This window comes from Acanthisitta chloris, unplaced genomic scaffold, assembly GCF_000695815.1.
Source record: "Acanthisitta chloris isolate BGI_N310 unplaced genomic scaffold, ASM69581v1 scaffold7629, whole genome shotgun sequence".
NCBI lineage: Eukaryota > Metazoa > Chordata > Aves > Passeriformes > Acanthisittidae > Acanthisitta > Acanthisitta chloris.
This window is the reverse complement of record NW_008689721.1, coordinates 931-21,795: the sequence shown is the minus strand read 5'-3', so window position 1 is coordinate 21,795 and position 20,865 is coordinate 931. Positions and strand designations below refer to the sequence as shown.

The window sequence follows — 20,865 nt, the reverse complement described above, 5'->3', positions numbered from 1 at the left end:
CTGGGGCACAGCCAACCCACAGGACCTCGCAGGGCTGACCCAGCTCCTGCAGCACAGACTTGGCACAGACATGGAGCATCTCCTTTCCCTCAGCCCAGGTGTGGCTCCTGGCAGTGACATGTGTTTCCTCCCCAGGCCCACTGCCCCCGGCCACTGTGCGCTTGCTGAGCACTGGGCACCCCGACAGGCTGAGCGCGTCCTGGGGGGCCACGTCCGGAGGCAGAGACGGATACACGCTGACCCTGTACCATGCCTGGCTGGGCACCGTGGCAGCTACAGCCTCACTTGGAAGAGACACCCACAATTTCACCTTCACGGGACTGGCCCCAGGACACGAGTACTCCCTGGAAGCCAGTGCCATCACCGGACCGTACCAGGCAGCAGCACCCAACACGAGTGGCTGGACACGTGAGTGCCTGGAGCAATGTCCCCTTCGGAGGGGTGGGAGATGTCGCACCACTGGATGGTCCTGAGGAGGGCTGGGAGGTTCACAGCAGACCTGGTGCCTTTAGAGATGTGCACACAGTCATGCACAGGTGTGACGTGCAGCAGTTATTCAGGGAACACTGTTACCCTCATGACACATGGGTGTTCAGCTGTAGGCTTGCACAAAGACATGTTGATGACACACAGGACTGCCCAGCTGTGCCTGTGTGGGGACATCCCCTCTCCCTGCTGACCCTTCTCCCTGTGTACAGGAGCTCAGGAGTGTACAGGAGACCTGTACTCTACCTGTGTACAGGAGAATCTCCTCCAATAGGTACAAACAATATTACCATAAATGTTCATCAAATGAATCAGTTTAGTACAAGATGCTACTCCACAGTCCTCCCAGGAGAATGAGTCTTTGCTCTAGAGATGGACTAATCCAGCACTTCTCCCCAGACAGAAAGATTTTAGGGCTGGTCATTGTACAGAGGCTGTGCCAAGGCTGCCTGAGCCCCTGCAAACCAGCTGAGTGTAGGAGCACACGTGTGCACACAGCAGTGGCAAAGGCATTCCCGCTGGGCTGTGGGGATGATGGTCACCTGGGTAAGGAAGGGTTGGCACATGAGGGACCAGTAAAGGTGAGCATCATTAAAGGCTAGATTGGATGGAGACAACAACAAGGAAAGTGAGGATGAGGAGGCATGTACCAGATGGCATCTACGAGTCCCTGCCTCAGGAAGCACCTGTCCTGCTGCAGTGTCCCATCAAGTGTCTGTTTCCATCTGCATGGTGTCCAGTCCCTAACATCATGTCTGGTGGTTCCCAGGTCCGCTGCCCCCAGCCACTGTGCGTTTGCTGAGCACGGGGCACCCCGACAGGCTGAGTGCATCCTGGGGGGCTGCAGCTGGGGGCAGAGACGGATACACATTGACCCTGTACCACGCCCAGCTGGGCACCGTGGCAGCTACAGCCTCACTTGGGAGAGACACCCACAACTTCACCTTCATGGGACTGGCCCCAGGAAGCAAATACATGCTGGAGGTGGCATCCGTGGCTGGCTCCTTCCAGACACCTGCAAGGAATGTCAGTAACTGGACGTGTGAGTACCCTTTTTGAGGGGCATGTGCCTTGCTGGGCGGTCAAAAAGCTCATGGCAAAGGACATGGCCCTGCTGACCTTCATGGCAAGCCTTGCCTGGGGCACGTCAGTGCCATAGCACTGAGCAGGGCTTTGCCCACCCTCGTCACCAGCTCCAGCAGCCTGGGTGAGGGCAGCTGAAGTTCCGGAGCTGTGCTTCAGGAGAGAGTCATGGAGGAGGGAGCAGCAGATGGGGCATTCACCGTCCCCTCTAGCTGGCGGTGTGTTCCTGCCTCACCCCTCCCCAGGTGCCTCACTCCAGCTGGGACAGAGCTGTCCCTGCTCAGACAGGCACAAAGAAACTTGTGTAAGCTTTGAGCTGCCTCCAGGCTGGTGGGTGCAGCCACCCAGCTGAGCCTAAATGCCCTGTCCGGTGTGGTGCATCCCTTCTGATGGTGCTGCCAAGAGACCCAGGCAATGTCCTCAGACCTTTCTCTAATGTGTCTCCCATCCTGTCTCCCCAGACCCCTTGGCACCCCGTAATGTGTACATGACGAACCAGGGGTATCCCAACAGGCTGAGTGTGTCCTGGCGAGCTGAACCCCAAGGACAAGATGGTTACAGGCTCCTCCTGTATCATTCGGGATCAGGTATCGTGGCAGCCAATGTTTCTGTTGGGAAAGGCACCAGCAAATTCACTTTTTCTGGCCTGGCTCCAGGACACAAATACCTGCTGGAAGTGGGGTCTGTGGCAGGGCCCTACTCAGCCTCCGCGCAGAACATCAGTGACTGGACAAGTAAGTGACAGAGCCCCAGGGGTTGTGCATCATGCATGAGGCTCAGCCTTCCCCAGCTGAGTGGGCTCAGCACCTGTGGTGGGTAGGGACAGGGACACAGCCAGGACTGCTGCTTGGGAGCTGTAGGTAGGATCAGAGAATGGTTTGGGTTGGAAGGGACATTCAAATGTCATCTAGTCCAACCCCCCTGCCATGGGCAGGAACACTTCCCATTAGACCAGGTTGCTCAGAGCCCTGCCTGACCTGACTGTGAATATTTTCAGGTATAGGGTGGGATGGGATGTACCACTGTAGCAGTGGGTCCATGGGCTGGGCAAGCCCCTTTTGGAGGGGAGAGTGAGGCAGTACTGCTGCCCATAGGTCAGCCTGGCAGCCACAGTTGCTGTTTTGGGAGGCAGAGTCCACCCTGTGGCCCCACTGGCCATGCAGACTGGCTCATCCAGGCATGGGTGACTAAACAAAGAGTATGGGATTCCATGGCAGTAGTGCTGCTCTGGTAGAGGACACCCAGAGCCTGGTAGACCATGAGGCCTCACAGGCAGGGGGGGACACCCCACCATCCCTGGTGCCTTTCTCCCAGGCACTCAGAAATTCCTGGCCTGGGGGATAAGGGGAGGATGGACTTTTTGAGGAATGTAGAAATTGCAGATAAGCACAATAAGCCTTTTCATGTGCTTGTTCCCACAGTCCCTGCACTTTGCTTGGGGAATCCGGCAGTCCCTACTCCCACGCTCAGCCAGTCCCTGGCAGGGTGCTGAGAGTCATGAGCAGAGCCCTTTGGGCAAGTCTCTAATGAAATTTGCTAATTAGCAGAAGGAAGAACCCATCTCCTCATACTCCTCACTTTGCATGTCCTCCAGCTGCCATTTAAAGGTCATTTCTGGCAGCCAGCAGCTGCGGGAATGTTATCACTGAGCATGTGGAGTCTCCTTGTGAGCCACCCATCTCCTGCTTGTGTCTCTGTAGGATGGAAGAGAGCACACCCAAGCCAGTAACTCTCCCTGCTGTGGTTTTCATTGTAGCTCCCTCAGTGCCCCAGAATCTCTCGGTGGTGGCTGAAGGGAACAACACCATGCTCATCTCCTGGGACAGTATCTCTGGACAGCAGGATGACTGCCAGCTGTGGCTGCGGGATCCCCGGAACAGCTCACAGCCCTGGCGGCATGCCCTGGGCAGAGGGCAAGTCCAGCACCTCCTCCACGGGCTGGTCCCAGGCAGGAACTACTCTGTCTCCTTGAGCTGCGTGGCTGGGCCCTACTGGAGCAGCACCAAGCCCTTGGCAGTGCCGATGGGTGGGTACACAGTGCCATGGGGAGGAGCCAGGGCATGCTGGAAGGGGAAGAAACACCTGGGTGGTCTCAAGACTGGATCAGCCCTTGAGGGTCAACAGAGGCATGGGAAGTGTTTGTGGTGGGAGATAGGAAAGCCAGCAAAGTGACCCTAAGATAGCCCCATCACAGAGACTTGTCACCTCCTGGCTACCTGTGAAGCAGAGCAGACTCTGCAGTGATCTCCACTGATTGGCTTCTCCTGTAAGACATCAGCTCAGGCCCTGATCCATTTGTGTTGTCCTGCGGCCTGTGGCACAGCTCCTCTCACTGAACTCGGGACAGGCAGGCAGTGTGGCACTGGGCTGACACGGGCTGAGGTTGAGATTTCTCTTGGGATTTCTCTGATCCAGTGAGCCCAGAGTCTGCCCTAACTTCTTCACAGAGCCAAACCCAGTGAAGGATGTGCAATGCCTACCAGAGTCAAGGAGTCTTTACTTGAACTGGACGAGCTCTCCTGGAGATGTGCAAGCCTATGAAGTGGTGACAGAGAGACTCTCTGATGGACCTCCCACCTCCAAGTATGTCATGAGCATCTCTGTGAGCGAGGCCAGTCTAGAGGGGTTGGAGCCAAACTCTTCCTACCAAATTGTTGTGAGCACCGTGGGCATGAACACGCTGAAGAGCCAAGCTGTGACTCTGCTCTGCAGCACAGCAGTGGAGGGTGAGTCTCCTCTCCCACAGCCTTGCCACAGACCCCAGGAGAAGACATCCAGTGTTGCTAATTAGACCTGGGGACTCTCTCAGGTGCCTCTGAGCCCCATGAGGTTCTGCACTGACCTGCAGTGGATTGGGGCTCCAAGCAGTGCTGCTGGGGCCAGTCACAGGCTGAGCAGTGTGTAGTGGGGCTGTGGGAGTAGGGACAGGCTAACAGGCTGTGCTTGCTGGTTTGCCTTCCAGCCCTGCCCCCACCCCTGAGGGCAGACACCTTCCAGGTGGAGGCCAGTTCCACAGTTATCATTCCATCTGACCTGTTCAGCGAGGAGAACGGCCATATCGAGTATTACGGTGTCATTGCTACCACTAATGACTCACGTAAGCATCCCTGCACATCCCAGTCTGTGGTGGCTCCCTGGAGGGCAGCACGTGCCTTGGGCATCATTTTGGACTACCACTGTCACCTTGTACCTTCCCCTCCAGTGCTGAGGCCCACCCAGGAGATCATGTCCAGCACATGGTATGACCACTATTATGGGACAGAGGACTCCTACCTGGCAGTGCTCATACCCAACCCCTTCCACCCAAGCCCCAGGAGCTCCCCCGAAACCTGGCGAGTGCCAGTGGGAACAGAGGAGTGTGGCCAGTCCAGGGCAACGTGCAATGGGAAGCTGAAAGACAATGAACAGTACAGGTGAGAGATGTCAACGTCCCTCATGAGGGGATGGGACTGGAGGGTAAAAAGGACTGCATGTGTCCCTGCAAGGTGCCACCACGCCCATACCCCCCAGATCCCCAGCAGTGGGCCCCATGGGTTGCTCCACCAAGCAGTGTTTGAGGTATGCAGGGGCTGGCATGAGGGAAATATTAGGCAGTGTAGTGGGCAGGGAAAGGGAGACCTGAGACTGTCAAGAGCTGTGTATGTTGCCTTGGGCACTGGGCAGATGTCCACCCCCAGGGTGCTGTTACTTGTAGGACTTTAGTGTGTGACTCAGAGCCATGTGCAGACAGTGCAAAAATGAAAGTGATTTGGAAACATTAGTTCAAGTGGTGCCTAGTCACTGTGGGTCTCAGAGGTTGGGGGTAGCAGATGCTCAGATTAAGGTCCAAGTTCCCTGTGAAACGCCCACATGGATCCCAATAGGCATAAGTTCAGAGTCTTACTTGACAGTAGAATCCAGGAACATAGAGTTACATATTTTATTATAGGGTATCTTTAAAACAGTTGATGGTAAAACAGGTTTTCTACTACTAATAAAGAATAGTACCTTTAGTCAGTCCTGTTAATTTTGCAGCTGAGTTTCATCAAATGGGGACCATATCCACAGGCATTACTTTGATCCTCCAGAATCTGAAAAGCTGTTCCATTTCAATTTAAAGAAACTTGTAGCAAGGGTGGCTGACAGGGGATAAAGTCACTGAGAGTACTGGGAAAAGAGATGCCTTACCCTCAGGCATGGCAAAGCAGGATATGGGGGGATAGAGAGGGGACAGCTGGGGATGGAAAGAGAACAGCTGGGCACAAGGGCAGGGACTGTCAGCAGCCTTGTGGGGACTTTAACAACAGCACAAGCACACCAGGACATCCTCAACACCCAGGCATTGTCCAGCCAGGCTGAGGCTCTATACCTGCCTTTCCTGCTTCCCAGTTTTCACTCCAACATGGACCTCCCCCAGGGGAGAAGCTCATTCAGGGCCATAAGGTTGTCATTAGTCTGCCTACCATGATTCAATAATATGTATTTAACTGTCCAGTTACTCAGGACTAGAAGATCCTTTTGCACCTCTTCACAGTTTCTTTTCAGTTTGGCACTCTAAACAACCTAAATGTCCTCAGTACAATCAGCACTCAACCTAAATATCCTCAGTCTCTGACCTAAATATCTGCAGTAGGCTCTGCTGCTCTCCTAGTTATGATTTGTAGTGTGGTGAAAAGTTGACAGCCCATCCCGACTTGGAAATTCCACCTTCATTTCCTCTCTTTCACAGAGAGGAAACTGTTGTTTGTCCACAAGCCCTCATCTCTCATGCCATGCAGGCTCACTTTCCAAGGGGGTCTGTGCCCTGGCAGCTGGTTGCAGGGTGCTGCCAGAGGGGATCCACACATGTCTCCACAAACTCTTGGCTGCTAAAATCCAAAGCTACCTTTGAAAACCTTGGCTTGCATTTCAGGCACAAGAAGAACTGCCCTTCCAAGTCACCAGCTCAAATGGAAGTTATCTCTACAGAGAGCTGTGGGGATTGGTGTGCATGCTGCTGGGAGGGGGATGAGGAGAGGGATCTCCACAGGGACGAGGATTCACTAGCCACTCCTGCATGATTAAGGAAGGGGCTGGGTTGGGGCTCAGCCATCACAGCTGAGGTGCCCCTGTTTCAAACAGGGCTCAGTTCTTTCCAGTCAACCAAGAGGCAGAAAAGGGAGGAAGGACCATTGCCACACATCCCCTAAATACCTACCAGAAAACCTGTATTTTCCAGTTAGCATTTCAGGACAGAGGCAGTGGTCCTGTTCCCCTGGGTCCTCCCTGCTGGGTGCTGGGTGCTGTGCTCAACTCAGGCTGCCCCTGACATAGGCCTCTGCTTTGCCCTAGATTCAGCATTGCTGCCTTCACCAAATACGACCCAGTAGCCCCTGCAGTGACATTCACCCTGTTCTCAGGTAAGATGGAGAATGGCATCTTCCCTACCAGGCAGTGTAGGTGAGAGGTGATGACCCTGACAGTGCCTAGCCAGAGGGAGCTCATAGGCTGTAGCAAATGGAATAAATGGAAAAAATGCAGCCATTTAGCAAAGAGTCACAGAATGGTTTGGGTGGGAAAGGACCATCAAGCTCATCTTGATCAAACCCCCTGCCATGGGCAGGGACACCTTCCACTAGGCCAGGTTGCTCTAAACCCTGTCCAACCTGGTCTGGAACTCGTCCAGGGATGAGGCAACCAGAGCATCTCTGGGCAACCTGTGCCAGTGCCTCATCACCTTCATTGTAAGAAACTTCTTTACTGACTCTTACTTCTGTCTGTACTCTCTCTTTTTAATTCCAGCTGCTGGATCTGGTGCAGACACAACTCCACTCTCAATGCCAATAATCACTGGAATCATTGTGGGATTTCTCTTGACACTTGCAGCTATTTTTGCTTTGGTTTACTGGAAACAGCTCAGAGCAAAGAGGTGAGCATGAGCCATCTCTTACCTGGTGAGTGCAGAATGAGATACCCAACCTTCAGTGCCAGGCCAGGAAGAGAGCAGGGGGAGGGTGTAAAAAGAGATTTAGGCAAACTGGGATGTGGGGTAGTGGAGTTGTGCCTGGCAAGACCAGAAGCCAAAGGCAGAGGGGCGAGGGGAGCTGCCCGTGTGCAGTTAAGCCACAAAACACTACAGGTGTGCAAGGCAGTGTGCCTGCCTGAAGCCCATGAAGCCAGGGCTACACATTATCTTGCAGCATTGGTTCCTGCTCTGCATGGAGAAGTAACAGCTCCTGTGCTTTGATTCTAGGACTAAGAAGAGCAGCCTGCCCCAGGAAATGGTGACCTACAGCTTGAGGTGAGTGCTGAAGTACACCTGTTGTGTGTCCCCACTGCAGCTCCCACAGTCCTTCACCTAATTTCTCATCCTTTGACTCAGGAAACATCCATCTCTCTCTCCTCTCTTTCAGTTATTTTTCAAATTAGGTTTTTCCACGTTCAGTATTTGTTTTCTATTGCCATTCCAAGTCAATGCATTGTCCATACATCCCCTGCAAGACTTCTGCAGCAGGAGAATGTCCTTATCACCCTGAAATCTCTCCCAGTATAAACAATGCTGTGTTGGACCCACTTCTCTTGGCAATGACGTGGGCTATAAACCATCCCTGTGTGTGTGCATCCAGGTGCCGCAGGTCTCAAGGCTGGGCTGTCTCAGTGGCACCTGGCTGGCCGGCCAGACCTCCCAGTAGCTAAGGCAAGTTTTCCCTGGACTTCATTTCCTGCAGAAATGTCCACCGGCCAGTTCCGCTGCAGAACTTCAAGCAGTACTATGAGATCAAGACAGCAAGTGCTAACCATGCTTTTTTCCAGGAGTTTGAGGTGAGATGAGACTTCTGCTAGATGCGACGCTTGGTTTCCCTTCTTGGTAGCTCATGCTGTTGAGTGTTCTGTATGGAGTGCTCCTTTCCAGGGTCAGTCACCCATCTCTAGCAATCCAGCCACCCTACAAGGCAGCCTTGAAGGCCAAAGATTGGATGGACCAAGTGATCAGGCAGTGCCTTTGCTCAAAACCTGTTTTGTTCAAGTTCTGCTAGAAACACGTGTTGTCTGTGGCATGAGTGAAGGGCCCTAGGCCCAGATTGAAGGTGAAGATGAGAGGGGTGAGGATGAGATCTGCCCTGACAGTGTTAGAAAAGAGCCTTCAGCTAAAGGGAAGGCTGAGGAGCACTGACAGCTCCAGGGACAGGTTGTGAGCTTCACCTCGAGCTGCCTTGCTTCCCTGGCTCCCACTGCCAGCATCTGAGGCTCTGAACTGTTCTGCTGCAGCAACGTTCAAAGTCCCATCAGCAGTTTCAAACCCTCCTCAGATCACCCTTCTCTGGCCTCCTGAGTGAGGACAGGGGCATAAACAGATGCAGTGCAAGACATTTCTGTTTGCTTGGCACAAAACCCTATGTGCTGCTTGGTAGATTTCTGAGGTTTGTTTTCCCCTGTATTTGTTCTTGGGCTTTGCTTTTAAATACGAATAGTGCTGTTGGAAAAGGCAGTAGAAAGACGCCACCATGGCTCAGAGCGCTCAGGTCTTACTGACGGAGGAATGGAGCAGTTCCCTGTGCATGGGTGACCCTCTTTAGCCTCCAGACAGAGCCACTGGCCATGAGCAGGGAGCTGAGCTGGCCAGGTGGTCCCCAGAGGGATGTTTGTGCTTATCTTTTCCCCTGTCCTACAGGAGCTGAAGGAAGTTGGGAAGGAGCAGTCGAAGGTGGAGGCTGAACTGCCAGCAAATGTCTCCAAGAACAGATATCCCCATGTGCTGCCCTGTAAGTTCTGTCTTCTCCCTCCTCCCCTAGCATCCAGGGTGAGAGCTCACAGGACAGTGCACAGGGATGGGCTCACCTTGCATTGCTGCAGGGTTCAGTGCCTGACCCCTCTTCTGGGAGCAGAAGGACTCTTGAAATGGGCCTCAGTTTCCATTTTCCTGCTGGAGACTCAAGGCTTAATGGTTGAGGCAGGGCTGAGCCACCATCCTCCCCTGCTTCTCCAGTGCGCTGCTGGGTGAGCCCAGCTCAGGATGGGTCCCCGAGGCAGGGCTGAGCCACCATCCTCCCCAGCTTCTCCAGTGCGCTGCTGGGTGAGCTCAGCTCAGGATGGGTCCCAGCTGGAGACCAAAGGGGATCTTTGAGTGCCCTTTGGCTTCTTTGATGAGCCTTATGACACCAGCTCTTTCTGACCCTCTGCTAGCCCAGCCAGCAGGCAACACTCACCTCTGCAGGGAGAAGGTGCCTGATCGAGCACAGAGCCTCCCTGCTGGAGCTGCTGGGGCTTCTCCCACCATGCTACCCAGGTGGCTATGTCCTGGTGAAGGGCTGCCTTGGGGGCTCACGTCTGTGTGGTCTCTTTCAGATGATCACTCTCGGGTCAAGCTGAGCCAGCTTGGGGAGGATCCGTACTCAGACTACATCAATGCCAACTTCATGCCTGTGAGTGCCCACTCACCTTCCCCACAGAGACATGGCCATGGGACACCATCAGAGAAACTGTGCCTGGATTGAGGCTGTGAGGGATGGTGAAGGCACAGCTGGCACAGGCCAGCAAGGAGCTGGGGGTCAGGTGGAGATGTGTAGATGTCCTTTAGCAGGGGTTGATGCAGTCTGTCAGACAAGTGCTGTGATGCAGAGGTGTGCATGTGGGGAGACTGGCGATGCTCTCTGCTTTGTTCTTGTGGACTATCTATCGTCTTCCATCACCTCCCAGCTTACTGCCCTGTCTGTCTGCCTGCTCTCTCTCCTTCTGGTCTGTGCAGCTGCATTTGAGGCACCCTGGAGCTGTACCCACACCTCCCATCTGAGAGGTGTTCCCAGGTAACAGGCAGGGCACACAGCATGCATGTGCCAGCGTGTGGATCCATGGGGATGAGTGTGTCCAAGGGGCAAAGAGTCCCGAGACCTTGCATGCTCACCACACCCTCAGCAGTGAGTGGGAAGCACAGGGAAGACCCAGATCTGGTTTTCCCTGGCTAGGCTGAATGAGGAACTGCTGGAGGGAAACAGTGAGGGTCACTTATTTCCAAATATGTAAAGAGCATGTGCTGGACAGCATGCTTCCTGTGAAATCAGCTGCTTCTGAGGTCAGCTGCCCGGGGATAAACTGTGCCTGTGTGGGCTAAGGACAGCATGAATTTCTTCCTCTACCACAAAAGCAGACCAGGCACTGACTGTCCCAGGGCAGGACCCACCTGCCTCGGCAACCTGCCGACTCCTCTAGCTCTTGTGTGCCTCTTGCTCAGGGCTACACATCGCAGCAGGAGTTCATTGCCACCCAGGGACCCCTGAAGAAAACCATAGAGGACTTCTGGAGGCTGGTGTGGGAGCAGAACATCTGCAACATCATCATGCTGACAGTGTGCATGGAGAATGGGCGAGTAAGTTGGTGCCAGCCCCAGCCCAGCCCAGCCCTGGTGGTGTGAGCTGAGTCCAGGGCTCAGGGTTTGTGCCCTCCACCAGCCCCTGCTCTGATGTGGCTCCAGGATGAGCACAAGGCCACACAGCTTCCCTGACAGGCAGTTTTGGGAGAATAGGGGCTGATGTGTATAGCTCAGCCTTAGCTTGGGGCAGGCAGGGGCAGAACTGCAGCTTAGCTGGGACCATGTCCATCACGCTCAGGTATTTCTGTAGAATCTGAAATTGCCACTTCCTCTGGCTGAGACACCTCATATGGATTGTTCCTCCAGTCTCCAGGGATGATGAGACCTGCACAGGTCCTTTTCTGTGCAGGAGACAGACCCAAACAAAGGGGCGGTGGGGCAGAGCCATGCAAAGCTCCTAGTGGGAAGGGGAAGCACTTCTGCCTGCTCCCCAAGACCTGCCCTGGCTGCCTGCACAGCTGCAGCTCTCCAGATGGTCACAGGGAGCTAGAAGGTCACCCAGTGGAACCTGGGCCTTCACTGGCCTCACTGGGATCCTGTCCTGCCTGTGCTTCAGGTCCTCTGTGATCATTACTGGCCATCGGAATCTGCCCCAGTGTCCTACGGGCAGGTGCAGGTCCATCTGCTGACACAGAGCAGCTCTGAGGAGTGGACCATACGTGAGTTCAAGCTGTGGCACGTGAGTACATATCCAAGGGGATGTGTGGACCTGTTGAGGCCTGGGGGTTCACATGGGATGCACGTGCATTTCTCCTTGGTGGTGGTGGCATAACTGTCTTTCCCTGCCCTTCGCAGGGCTCAGAGAAGACCCAGGCCCTGGGTCACTTCTGTCACTTCAGGTGGGTGACGCAGAGATGTCCATCATGTGTCACCCTTCTCTCTACCCTTACTCTCTCCTTCCCACATCCCTGCCCTGGGACAGCCTGCAGCTTCCAGGACATGTTCCCAGGCAGTCTCCTCCCTCCCACCCCATGTGTCCCACCATGGCAGGAGGCTGTGGGAGAGGTAGTAGCAGACCTGGCGTTGGCTCTTCCCTGCAGCTGAGCCAGGTGTCCCCAAGTCCCCAGGTGCTTCCAGGGCTGTGGGTGTGAGGTTGCCTCTGTCCTAGAGGGCTGCACACCCACATCCAACACACCCTGCAGGAGGGGCTCCAGGCAGAGCGCTATGTGTCCCACCTGCACTACACAGCATGGCCTGACCATGGGGTCCCAGAGTCCACCACCTCAATCATGACCTTCCGAGAGCTGGTCCGGGAGCACATCCAGAGCACCAAGGATGCAGGGCCGACCCTCGTGCACTGCAGGTGAGGCTGTGCCCAGGGAGTGGCAGTTGGGGCTGATGGGAGAGGGTGAAGTACAAGGGCTCTATTCATGCACTAACTGGGAGGGAAGCAGTGCCCCAGGAGACACAGCTGGTCTGTGGAGTGTCCTGCTTGGGCATTGGGGAGTACAGGTCTGCTGGTAGCCTGGTCCCAGCCCCAGGGCACAGGTCAGCACCAACTCAGGCCAGCTTGAATCGCTCCTCAGCCCCATGCCATGCTGGGACAGGGCTCCAGGGTGCTCAGACCAGTGCCCAGGGAGCTGCCTCTGGGAGCATGTCTAGCAGCAGGAGGGGAGCCCATTGGTGGTGGTGTCAGGCCATGTTTAACCCTTGCTGCCTGTGCCCCCAGTGCTGGTGTGGGCCGCACTGGCACCTTTATTGCCCTGGACCGGTTGCTGCAGCAGATGAAGCAGGAGAAGGTGGTGGACATTTTTGGTGTTGTTTACGCCTTGCGGATGAACCGGTACCTGATGATTCAGACGCTGGTGAGACCTCTGCTCCTTCTGCTCCCTCTTTCCCCTGGCCCCTTGCTTCATGGCATTGAAGCTCTCAGGGCTGTCAGTCAGATGAGCTGGCTGGCCAGCCCCAGCACCCCCAGGCTGCAGCCTGTCACTGTGTCTTGGTGCTGCTCAAAGCAGCAGCTCAGCTGGAGTGGAAATTGCTGGGTTGGGTCTTCAGCAGCTTCATGCCCTGCTAGACCCACAGCAGCAACATCCAGAGCCTCAAAGACCTCCCAGGAGGCTCGGAAACAGCCTAGAGCACTGAGGAACAGGATGAGGCCCTTTGCAGGCAATTCTTGTTGTTGGCCTGTGATGCTCGGCAGTCTGTCTCATATCTCCAGTCCTTGGGGGTTGGACAGGGTGTCTGAATTACCGTTCAGGACAAACAGACCTGGAGGGGTTCTGAGTCGCTGCAGCCAAGGCTTTTTGGGCACAAATGCTGGGCTTTTAGGGCATTAATGTAGGACCCCATCTGCCCAGCAAGCAATGCCATACCCATCCTCTCAGGCTGGCTGTGTGGTGCAATGCTCTTGTTGTCTGCCTTTTGCTTCCAGTCCCAGTATATTTTCCTGCACAGTTGCATCCTGGACAAGATCTTGGAGGAACCTCTCCTGAGTTTTTCAGGGACAGAGAGGTAAGGTCCTGCTCTGCTTTGCCACTCTACCCACCCTGATCCATGACCCCTCCAGGTGGCAAGCTGGGGTTCAGAGCCCAGCCTGAGCCTTGGCTTCCAGGGCAGGATGGGGAAGCCTAGTCAGTCATTCCACTCCGTACTTTGAGCAGGATCAGCACAGAGCTGGTTGCTCCCTGCAGCATGGGGAGCCCAGGACAGAACAAGGTGTGAGTCCCTGGACACACCAGGAGGGCTTGGTGGCCACATCCTGCTTTCCTCCAGGGCCAGTCTCCTAAGTATGCCAAAGATCTGCAGAGCTGTCCTGGGGAAAGCGTTTCCCTCAGCCCCGGCTTCCCAGCCCACGGGAATGCTCTAGAGATAGGTTCAGACTGGAGGGGCATATGGCAGCTGGGTGACCTTGGGATGTCCCTCCTAATAGAAACCAAGAGGAGGGAGCAGGGTCTGACTGGGCATGGCTTTGCCCACCTACCTTATTGTCTCAGGGGCTACGTCTGGAGGTCACGTACCTGTCTTTGTTGTCAAATTGTCTCCTCCCTCACACAGAACAGAATGTCCTTGTCCTTGCTGCCCACTGGGAATGTGCCCTGGGCTGTGCCACACCTCAGACCTGCCTTAGTCTAGGGGAGAGCAGGTTGTCATGGGCCAGAGCTGGGCTGGGGGACCTGGGACACCCCCAGCACGTGAGGGGTGAAGGTCTGCTTGCAGCCCTGTCCACCTGCTGCAGACACAGTCTGGGTGCTGCTGAGGGTGCTCAGCCTCACCTTACGCTCTGGTTCTCTCTCCAGGTCCTGCCCCATCCCACTGAAGAGCTTTGCCCAGCACTATGCCCAGAAGGCAGCCAAGTCCCACGTGGGCTTCCTGAGGGAGTATGAGGTGAGAGCTTTCCTGGGCAGGTACCGGGAGTGCTGCCATGGCCATATGCATTGAGGGGACCTGGGGAGAAATTACACGTGGTTTGGCTGGAGGACATCCCATAGGTGCCTCCTGGGTGGGTCCCATGCCCCAGTTTCCATGTTTCCTGAGTGTCCTGGCAGTGTCCCCTCTCCATGGCATTGTGTCCTTAGGCACATAGCTCCTTCACACATCCTACTCTGATCAGGGTCTGTTCATGACCTGCTCCTTCCAGATCCCATGCAGGGTAGGGACCTACCTGGGCACCATTCCCCTACAGAGACGCAGCCTACCTGTCTCCTGGCAGCGTGACACCGTCCTGGCAGCCCACCCAGACTGGTCTCATGGCCCCCCTGCTCAGGCTTCTGCCTCTCCCAGGCCAGGTGTCCTCAGAGTCCCCTGTTCCTCCTGCTCCTCCAGACCCTTCCTGTTCACTCCTTCTTCCACTCTCTCTTACTCTGGCAGACCCTCCTGGAAGCTGTCAAGGAAGAAGCCAGCTCTGCATCACCATCTTCAGGCAGCCAGCAGACAAGGCCCTCTTCCAGCATCCTCCCATGTAAGTGCCATGACACCTTGCATCCTCTTCCTTCCTCTTCCTCCTACATGGAGCCAGACTGGACCAGGGCTGGTGTTCCACAGCACAAGGAAGTATTATGAGACTTCAGTGACCCCACCAGAAGGCTACTGAGGTGTTTGGGCTGGAGCACATGGTGTTTGGGACTAGGATGAGTGAGTTTGTTCCAAAGGAGAGAAGGCAAAGGAGATCTTATTGCTGTCTTCAGCTACCCGTGGGAAGGCACAGGGAAAACATAGAGTCATCTCAGAGGTCCACCATGGAAGGACAAGAGACAATGGGGATGATTTGGAAGGGTAATCCTACTCAGTAGAAGGACTGATGAATTCCCTTGGGGGTGATCACCCAGAGTACCTGTGGGCTCTCCATCCTTGGAGACACACAGATCTCCATGGGCCCAGACACAGAGTGACCTGTGCTACAGGGATTGGCTTTGAGCAGGAGGTTAAGATAGAGACCTGTCTTTTGGAAGCCAATGTCTGTGGGCTGGAGAGGAGTGCTGCAGAGGGCAGTGTCCTTGCCGAGGAATGGTGCAGAGAGGGTTGGGTTTGTGTGGCACTCGGTCTGCAGGAACTGTGTGAGCTCAAGTCTGCCCTGGATCCCCCCAGCTTCCACATATTTTGCAGATGATCGCTCCAGAGTGAAGTTTTCCCTGCTGGAACAGGGCCCTTTCTCAGAACTCCTGCAGGTGTGGCATGTCCCGGTGAGTCATATCCCCAGCAGCAGAGCCCACCCTGTGCCTGGGTCCCCATCCTTGCCATGCCCCTGCTCCCTGCTGCCTGAATCCTGCTCTGCACCATTGCTCACTGCCACTGCCATCCTGCATGGACAAGAGGGGACTGCGGGGACTGAGGGGACTGCAAGGACTAAGGATGTGTCTTCTCTCACCTGCCCAGTTTGGGCTGTCCTCACTTCCCTCCCTCAGTGCTTTCTCTTCTGTCTTTGCCTCCTGACCTGCTGAGCTTCCGTTCTCTTCACGGCCTCTACCACAGCTGCCTGGGCTGATGGGGCACCTGTGCCATCCTCTCCAGCAGGAGAGTGACATTTCCATTCCCCACCCAGGGCTGCAGCCCCAGCAGGGACTACCTGGCTGTCCAGGGCCCTGACAAACTGACCATGGAGGACTTCTGGACCCTGGTGTGGGAACAGGATGTTCACACCATCCTAACACTTCTGCCGTGGCAGGAGAAGGGGGAGGTAAGGCGCTGTGCACAGCTGTAACATGACAGAGCAGGGATCTGTTCAGTGGAGCTGGAACTAGCACAGCTCCAAAGCTGGACCTCTTCACTCCCTCCTGAGGCCTGGGTGCAGATCCAGCTTAGTTAAAGCCGGACCTTTCCTGTGTTCAAGTGCTCCCACAGCTTGTCATGGGAGTCAGCTTCTGTCTGCCCCCCCGTGCTTGGACTCAGCTGGTGCCCTTCAAGCTGCATCTCCATGGAACTCCAGGCAGCAGCTTCTGCTCTGCCCAGCCACAGTGGAGAGCACTGGTTGAGCAGATTGCCACTGCCAGGCAGCTCTGGTTTCACAGGGAAGATGGCTGAACCTGCTGATATTCCCAGAACTCCTTCAGGGTTTAGCTAGGGGACATCAAGAGATGCTGGTGGTGCTCTTGATCCAACCCCACCACAGACTCCTAGGACTGTGACTGATGTGACAAATGATGACCATCAACAGGAAACCAAACTTGCTGTGCACACAGGTCTCAGGTGAGGCTTGCTGGCCCCTGGAAGGAGACTCACTCTGCATGAAGACACTAACCATCCAGTGTGGCACAGAGAAGCTTGTCTCAGGGTGGAGATGTACCCAGCTCAAACTGAAACATGTATGTGTCTGTGGGGCTGACCTGGCTCCCACCACCCAGGATGGAGGCCTGTTGGGGAGTGTAGGGGCTGAAAGGTGTATGGGGACTTCTCTGGGCTGCAAGAGCAGAATGCCAGCAGTCCACAGATGCAGGAGGCAGTCTGGATTGCCACATCCAGAACTGAGTGAACACAGGAGACATATGGGAGAGGCCCTAGGGGCTTCTCCCACCCCTTACTGATAGGTCTTTCTGACCTCCTTTGAAAAGGCCCACACAGTTCTCACTCCCTTCTCCAGGAGCAGGTTGGGGTGCCATGGGGAAGGAAAGCAAGTAGTCAGAGACACTGTACTCCCTGCACATGGGTGGTGGGCAGTGCCCCAGCAGAGATACCTGGACAGCTTTCCAGAAGCTGGCAGTGAGCTCAGAAAAACATCAGAGAGCCTAAGGGTGGGCAAGCTGGGACCCCTCTGCATCCAAACACACCATCCCTTCAGTCATGTCAGCTCTTTGTATCTCACCAGGAGAAGAAAGCAAAGGAGAGGCAGGTACAGCGATTCCTGTACACGCTCTGGAGCAGCAAGAAGCAGCCTGATGTCCAGAGCCTGGTGGAGCTGCTCACAGCTGTGAGACGATGCACGCCGCACCGGAGGAGAACTGGTCCTCTCCTGCTGCACTGCAGGTACCCCAGGTTACACCTCCATCCATCGGCGGCTTCCCAGAGCTGGGAGCCACTAGGCTGCACAGTTCCTTGGCATGACCTCAGCAAGCTTTCCCCTCCATCACAGACCCCAAGGTTTTGGGACATGTTAAGAGCTGGTCCATCTGAGCCAGGGGAAGCTCTGAGCTTGGGAGGTCATAGGGAGCAGTGCTCTGCCAAGCCTTGGGAGAAGGGAGGGTGAACAGAGCTGGGCCAGGGGTGAGCATGGATGAAGCAGACATTCCTGGGCTGAGGTGCCCAGGTGATCCCTGGGCAGACTGCTGGGATCCTGGAAGCAGCCCTGACATCCTCACCTGCATGCACCCAATGAGAACTCCCACAGTGCCCTCAGTGCTGGCAGACTGGCAGAGCTGGCATGGGTGAGGGGGACATGGCTCAGCGGTGCAGGGTGGGCTGGATCTCCAGGCTCCTTCAGTGGGCACTTTTGGGTCCCATCCCCTGGCCTCCTTGGCACCTCAGCCAGTGCTCACAGTCCTCTACTCCAGCATACGCAGCTGATGCATGTTTTCTAATGGGGCTTCTGACTCCCTTGGGCTCATGCCCTCTTCCAGAGAGGTTCAGCTTAGCCTGGCCTGGCATCAGTGACCCTCCCTTGTCCTCTGCAGCGGTGGCGTGAGCCAGATGGGGACACTGATCTCCCTGGATTGTGTGTTGCACCAGATGAAAGCTGAGAGATTTGTGGACATCTACGGTGTGACCTTCCAGCTGGCCAGAAGCTGCTGCCTCATGACCCCAACTCTGGTAGGTGGGAAGGAGAAGTGGTGGTGGGCTGAGCAGAGAGCCTTCATGCTGACCTGCCTGGAGCTGGCAGCATCCTGCCCGCTCCTGTGTGTTACCTGCTCCTTGGGAGCCCATCCTGCTTAGGCAGGGATTTACTCCATGCTTCCTCCCCATTCTGCAGCTCTGCCAGCCACTGAGTCCTCAGGGCACTGCCTTTTCCCAGGGAAGAGTTTTCCATCTCAGTTCTGGAGTTAAGATTGGTTAAATTGCCTGTGATCTCGCAGTAAATGCAAAGCACTCTTCTCACTCTGTCCTGGGAATTGTGGAGCACTAGTAGCATCCTCCTTAACAAACCTGCATGCTCGCCCTTGGGTCCTGAACATGGCTGTCAGCCTGGTTACCCAGAATCTGCTGGGTATCCCCTTACCCAATGCCTTTCTTGCTACATCCTCCACACCCAGAGCCTGCTGCCAGAGCTGGGCCTCCTGCCAGGGGGACAGTGGGACATGCTGTCACATTAGCAGCTGCCACTGTCTGATGGTGCCAAGCCGTGCCAGCCCAGCCCCACAGACCTCGACGTGCCATTCCTCACAAGCACTGGTGGCACCGATGCCTCTGGACAGCACTTGAATTGCTGCAACTGCTGAATGAGCTGATGCACATCCCTGGAAACCCTCCCCACAGGGCACAGTAGAACTGGGGCAGATCTCTCTAGGGCTTCCCAGCTGCAGAGCCGCCTGCAAGCAGCTGTAATTGCATTCTTAATTAATATGAACCATGCGCGTGGTGGGAGCCAGAGGAGGGCAAGGCATGCACTGCCCCTGCCCCAGAGCTGCTTTGTGTTCCTGTGGCATCCGGCAGCGCAGGGACACAATGTGCCCATAAAGGCACAGCAAGCACCCACCAAGCACCACTGCCGGCTCAGGGCGGTCAGCAGAGGAGCTGTCTCCCTGCCTCGCCACAAGCAGTGGTCGCTCAGATCCCAGCACAGCCAGTGGGGCAGTGCAGGGATGCCCTCCAGCCTCCTCCATCCCTGTGGGACTTGCTAGCACCCCTTCATCTCTGGCAGGGGCACACTGCTGTCATCTGGGGGGGCATCAGTTGATTTTTTGTGGGGGGAAGATGAACCTTTGATGGATAATCCATGGATAACTTCTGGATATTAAGCACCACAAGCTCCGGCATGGGGATGTGCTCTTGCGTGCAGCCAGGCAGTGAGTGTGCCTGGGCTGAAGTCAACCCTGGGCTGTCACTGCAGATTTCACAATCAGACATTGCTCATTGAAAACACACTCTAGTGACCTGGAGGCTCAGCCTTTGTGTGATCCGTGCTGTTCCAGCCCTTCGGTGGGACTAAGCCCTCTACCGCAGGTCTGAGGCTCCTCGTGACTTGCAGCTCAGCCAGCGCATTAATGAGCTGCTCAGAGGCCCCTCAGAACAGTCCCTAATCCCCCTGCCCTTTGCCATGTGACAGACCCACACCATTTGCCTGCTGGCCCTGCCCTCCAGCTCTGTGCCCTGAGTACAACCTCATTTACCTGCCCCACATCTTGCCTTCCTCAGAGCCTGCCTGCTCTGTCCTGCGTGTGCAGCCTGGGGTCATTTTGGAGCAGCCTGTCATTTGGGCATAACCTCATGTCAAACCCATGGGGGACTTGAGACCTCTGGACCCACATTTGGAACTGATGGGTCATTTTGCTCATCTTAAAAAGAGACAGTGCAACTGGGCTAAAACCACCCAGATTGTTTTGTGTACCTCTAAGACTGCAGAGATCTACTCTGATCCACTGTCAGCGCCTGACTCAAGTACACTGAGACCAAGGGAAACTCCTGCTCCAGGGGTCTTTCCTTGCAGCCTCGAGTCAGTGCCAGACCCCATGCTCCCCAGCTCCCTGCCTTGCAGCATCAGAGTTGCTCTTTGCTCTTGTTTTGGATGCAAACACTATGGCACATCCAAAAGCTGCTGGGACACTTGAAGGAAGCCTCATGACATTGTTCCTCCTCATCTTGGATGGGATGTTCCTCTCAGCCCCATCATGGGGGGTTGCAGCAGGGGGAAACAACATGGTGTAACAGTCCTGATTCTTCCTTACTGGGCAGCTGTGGTGACACAGGACAAACAGGGACCACTTGGGAAAGCAAATCCTGCTCTGCTATCAAGACGCTGTTCCTTAATTAGGATCCTTTAAGGCAAATTGCAGGGTTGGTCCGTGACCAGTAGGTCGACTGTCAGAAACCTGACTCTGACACCCCCTTTCTCTCCCACAGGACCAGTATGTGTTCCTGTACACCTGCATCCAGGACATCATTGTTCAGAACCAGCCCTAACTTGGCACTTCCTGGCACTGTCCTGCCCTGCCTCTCTGTGCGCTCCTGTCCAGAGCTGGGAGATGGGGTGAGAGCACCGTGGGACTACCTGCACAGAGCAAGCCCTGAAGCAAGCAGTGACCTACCCTGGCACTGACCCCAGTGCATCCCACGTGGTGTGAGCAGTGACACAGAGGCTCCTGGACAGACGGGCAGTGTCCTGCCAAGCACCACTGCAGCACCTCGGTGAGGACACGGCTAGGGAGTGGGCAGGATGCTACTCTGCTTTGGACATCTCCTGGGATTCCTGGTGCCTGGAAGGTTTGCTAACCTCTGTGGTACACAGGCCAGCTGTGGGGCTTTGCGGTGGCACTGAGTGAGGTCTGACACAAGCGTGGAGCACCGTGGTCTCCACACGCTCACGGGCACTGGTGTGTTGAGATCTCAGACACACTGTGGGCACAACACACTGGCAGCTGGCTTGTCTCAGCTGGTGGGTAGGTCTT

The 20,865-nt window shown here is 55.6% G+C and overlaps 1 protein-coding gene across 1 annotated transcript in view; it reads left to right on the top strand.

Annotated features, from left to right (window-relative positions):
- Positions 1-20,380, top strand: part of LOC103808727 (receptor-type tyrosine-protein phosphatase V-like) — a gene marked incomplete at its 5' end in the record, with an annotated part of 33,205 nt that extends 12,825 nt beyond the window's left edge. The window contains 25 exons of the mRNA XM_009081528.1: positions 136-408; positions 1,256-1,528; positions 2,031-2,303; positions 3,326-3,595; positions 4,095-4,295; positions 4,532-4,666; positions 4,772-4,982; positions 6,880-6,947; positions 7,330-7,456; positions 7,781-7,828; positions 8,256-8,349; positions 9,200-9,290; positions 9,874-9,950; positions 10,757-10,891; positions 11,451-11,573; positions 12,040-12,197; positions 12,564-12,699; positions 13,269-13,348; positions 14,134-14,221; positions 14,705-14,795; positions 15,440-15,516; positions 15,876-16,010; positions 17,136-17,293; positions 17,938-18,073; positions 20,321-20,380. Of these exons, the coding sequence (XP_009079776.1) occupies positions 136-408; positions 1,256-1,528; positions 2,031-2,303; positions 3,326-3,595; positions 4,095-4,295; positions 4,532-4,666; positions 4,772-4,982; positions 6,880-6,947; positions 7,330-7,456; positions 7,781-7,828; positions 8,256-8,349; positions 9,200-9,290; positions 9,874-9,950; positions 10,757-10,891; positions 11,451-11,573; positions 12,040-12,197; positions 12,564-12,699; positions 13,269-13,348; positions 14,134-14,221; positions 14,705-14,795; positions 15,440-15,516; positions 15,876-16,010; positions 17,136-17,293; positions 17,938-18,073; positions 20,321-20,380 (3,518 nt within the window). The remainder of the gene's footprint in view (positions 1-135; positions 409-1,255; positions 1,529-2,030; positions 2,304-3,325; positions 3,596-4,094; positions 4,296-4,531; positions 4,667-4,771; positions 4,983-6,879; positions 6,948-7,329; positions 7,457-7,780; positions 7,829-8,255; positions 8,350-9,199; positions 9,291-9,873; positions 9,951-10,756; positions 10,892-11,450; positions 11,574-12,039; positions 12,198-12,563; positions 12,700-13,268; positions 13,349-14,133; positions 14,222-14,704; positions 14,796-15,439; positions 15,517-15,875; positions 16,011-17,135; positions 17,294-17,937; positions 18,074-20,320) is intronic.
- Positions 20,381-20,865: the final 485 nt, after the last annotated feature.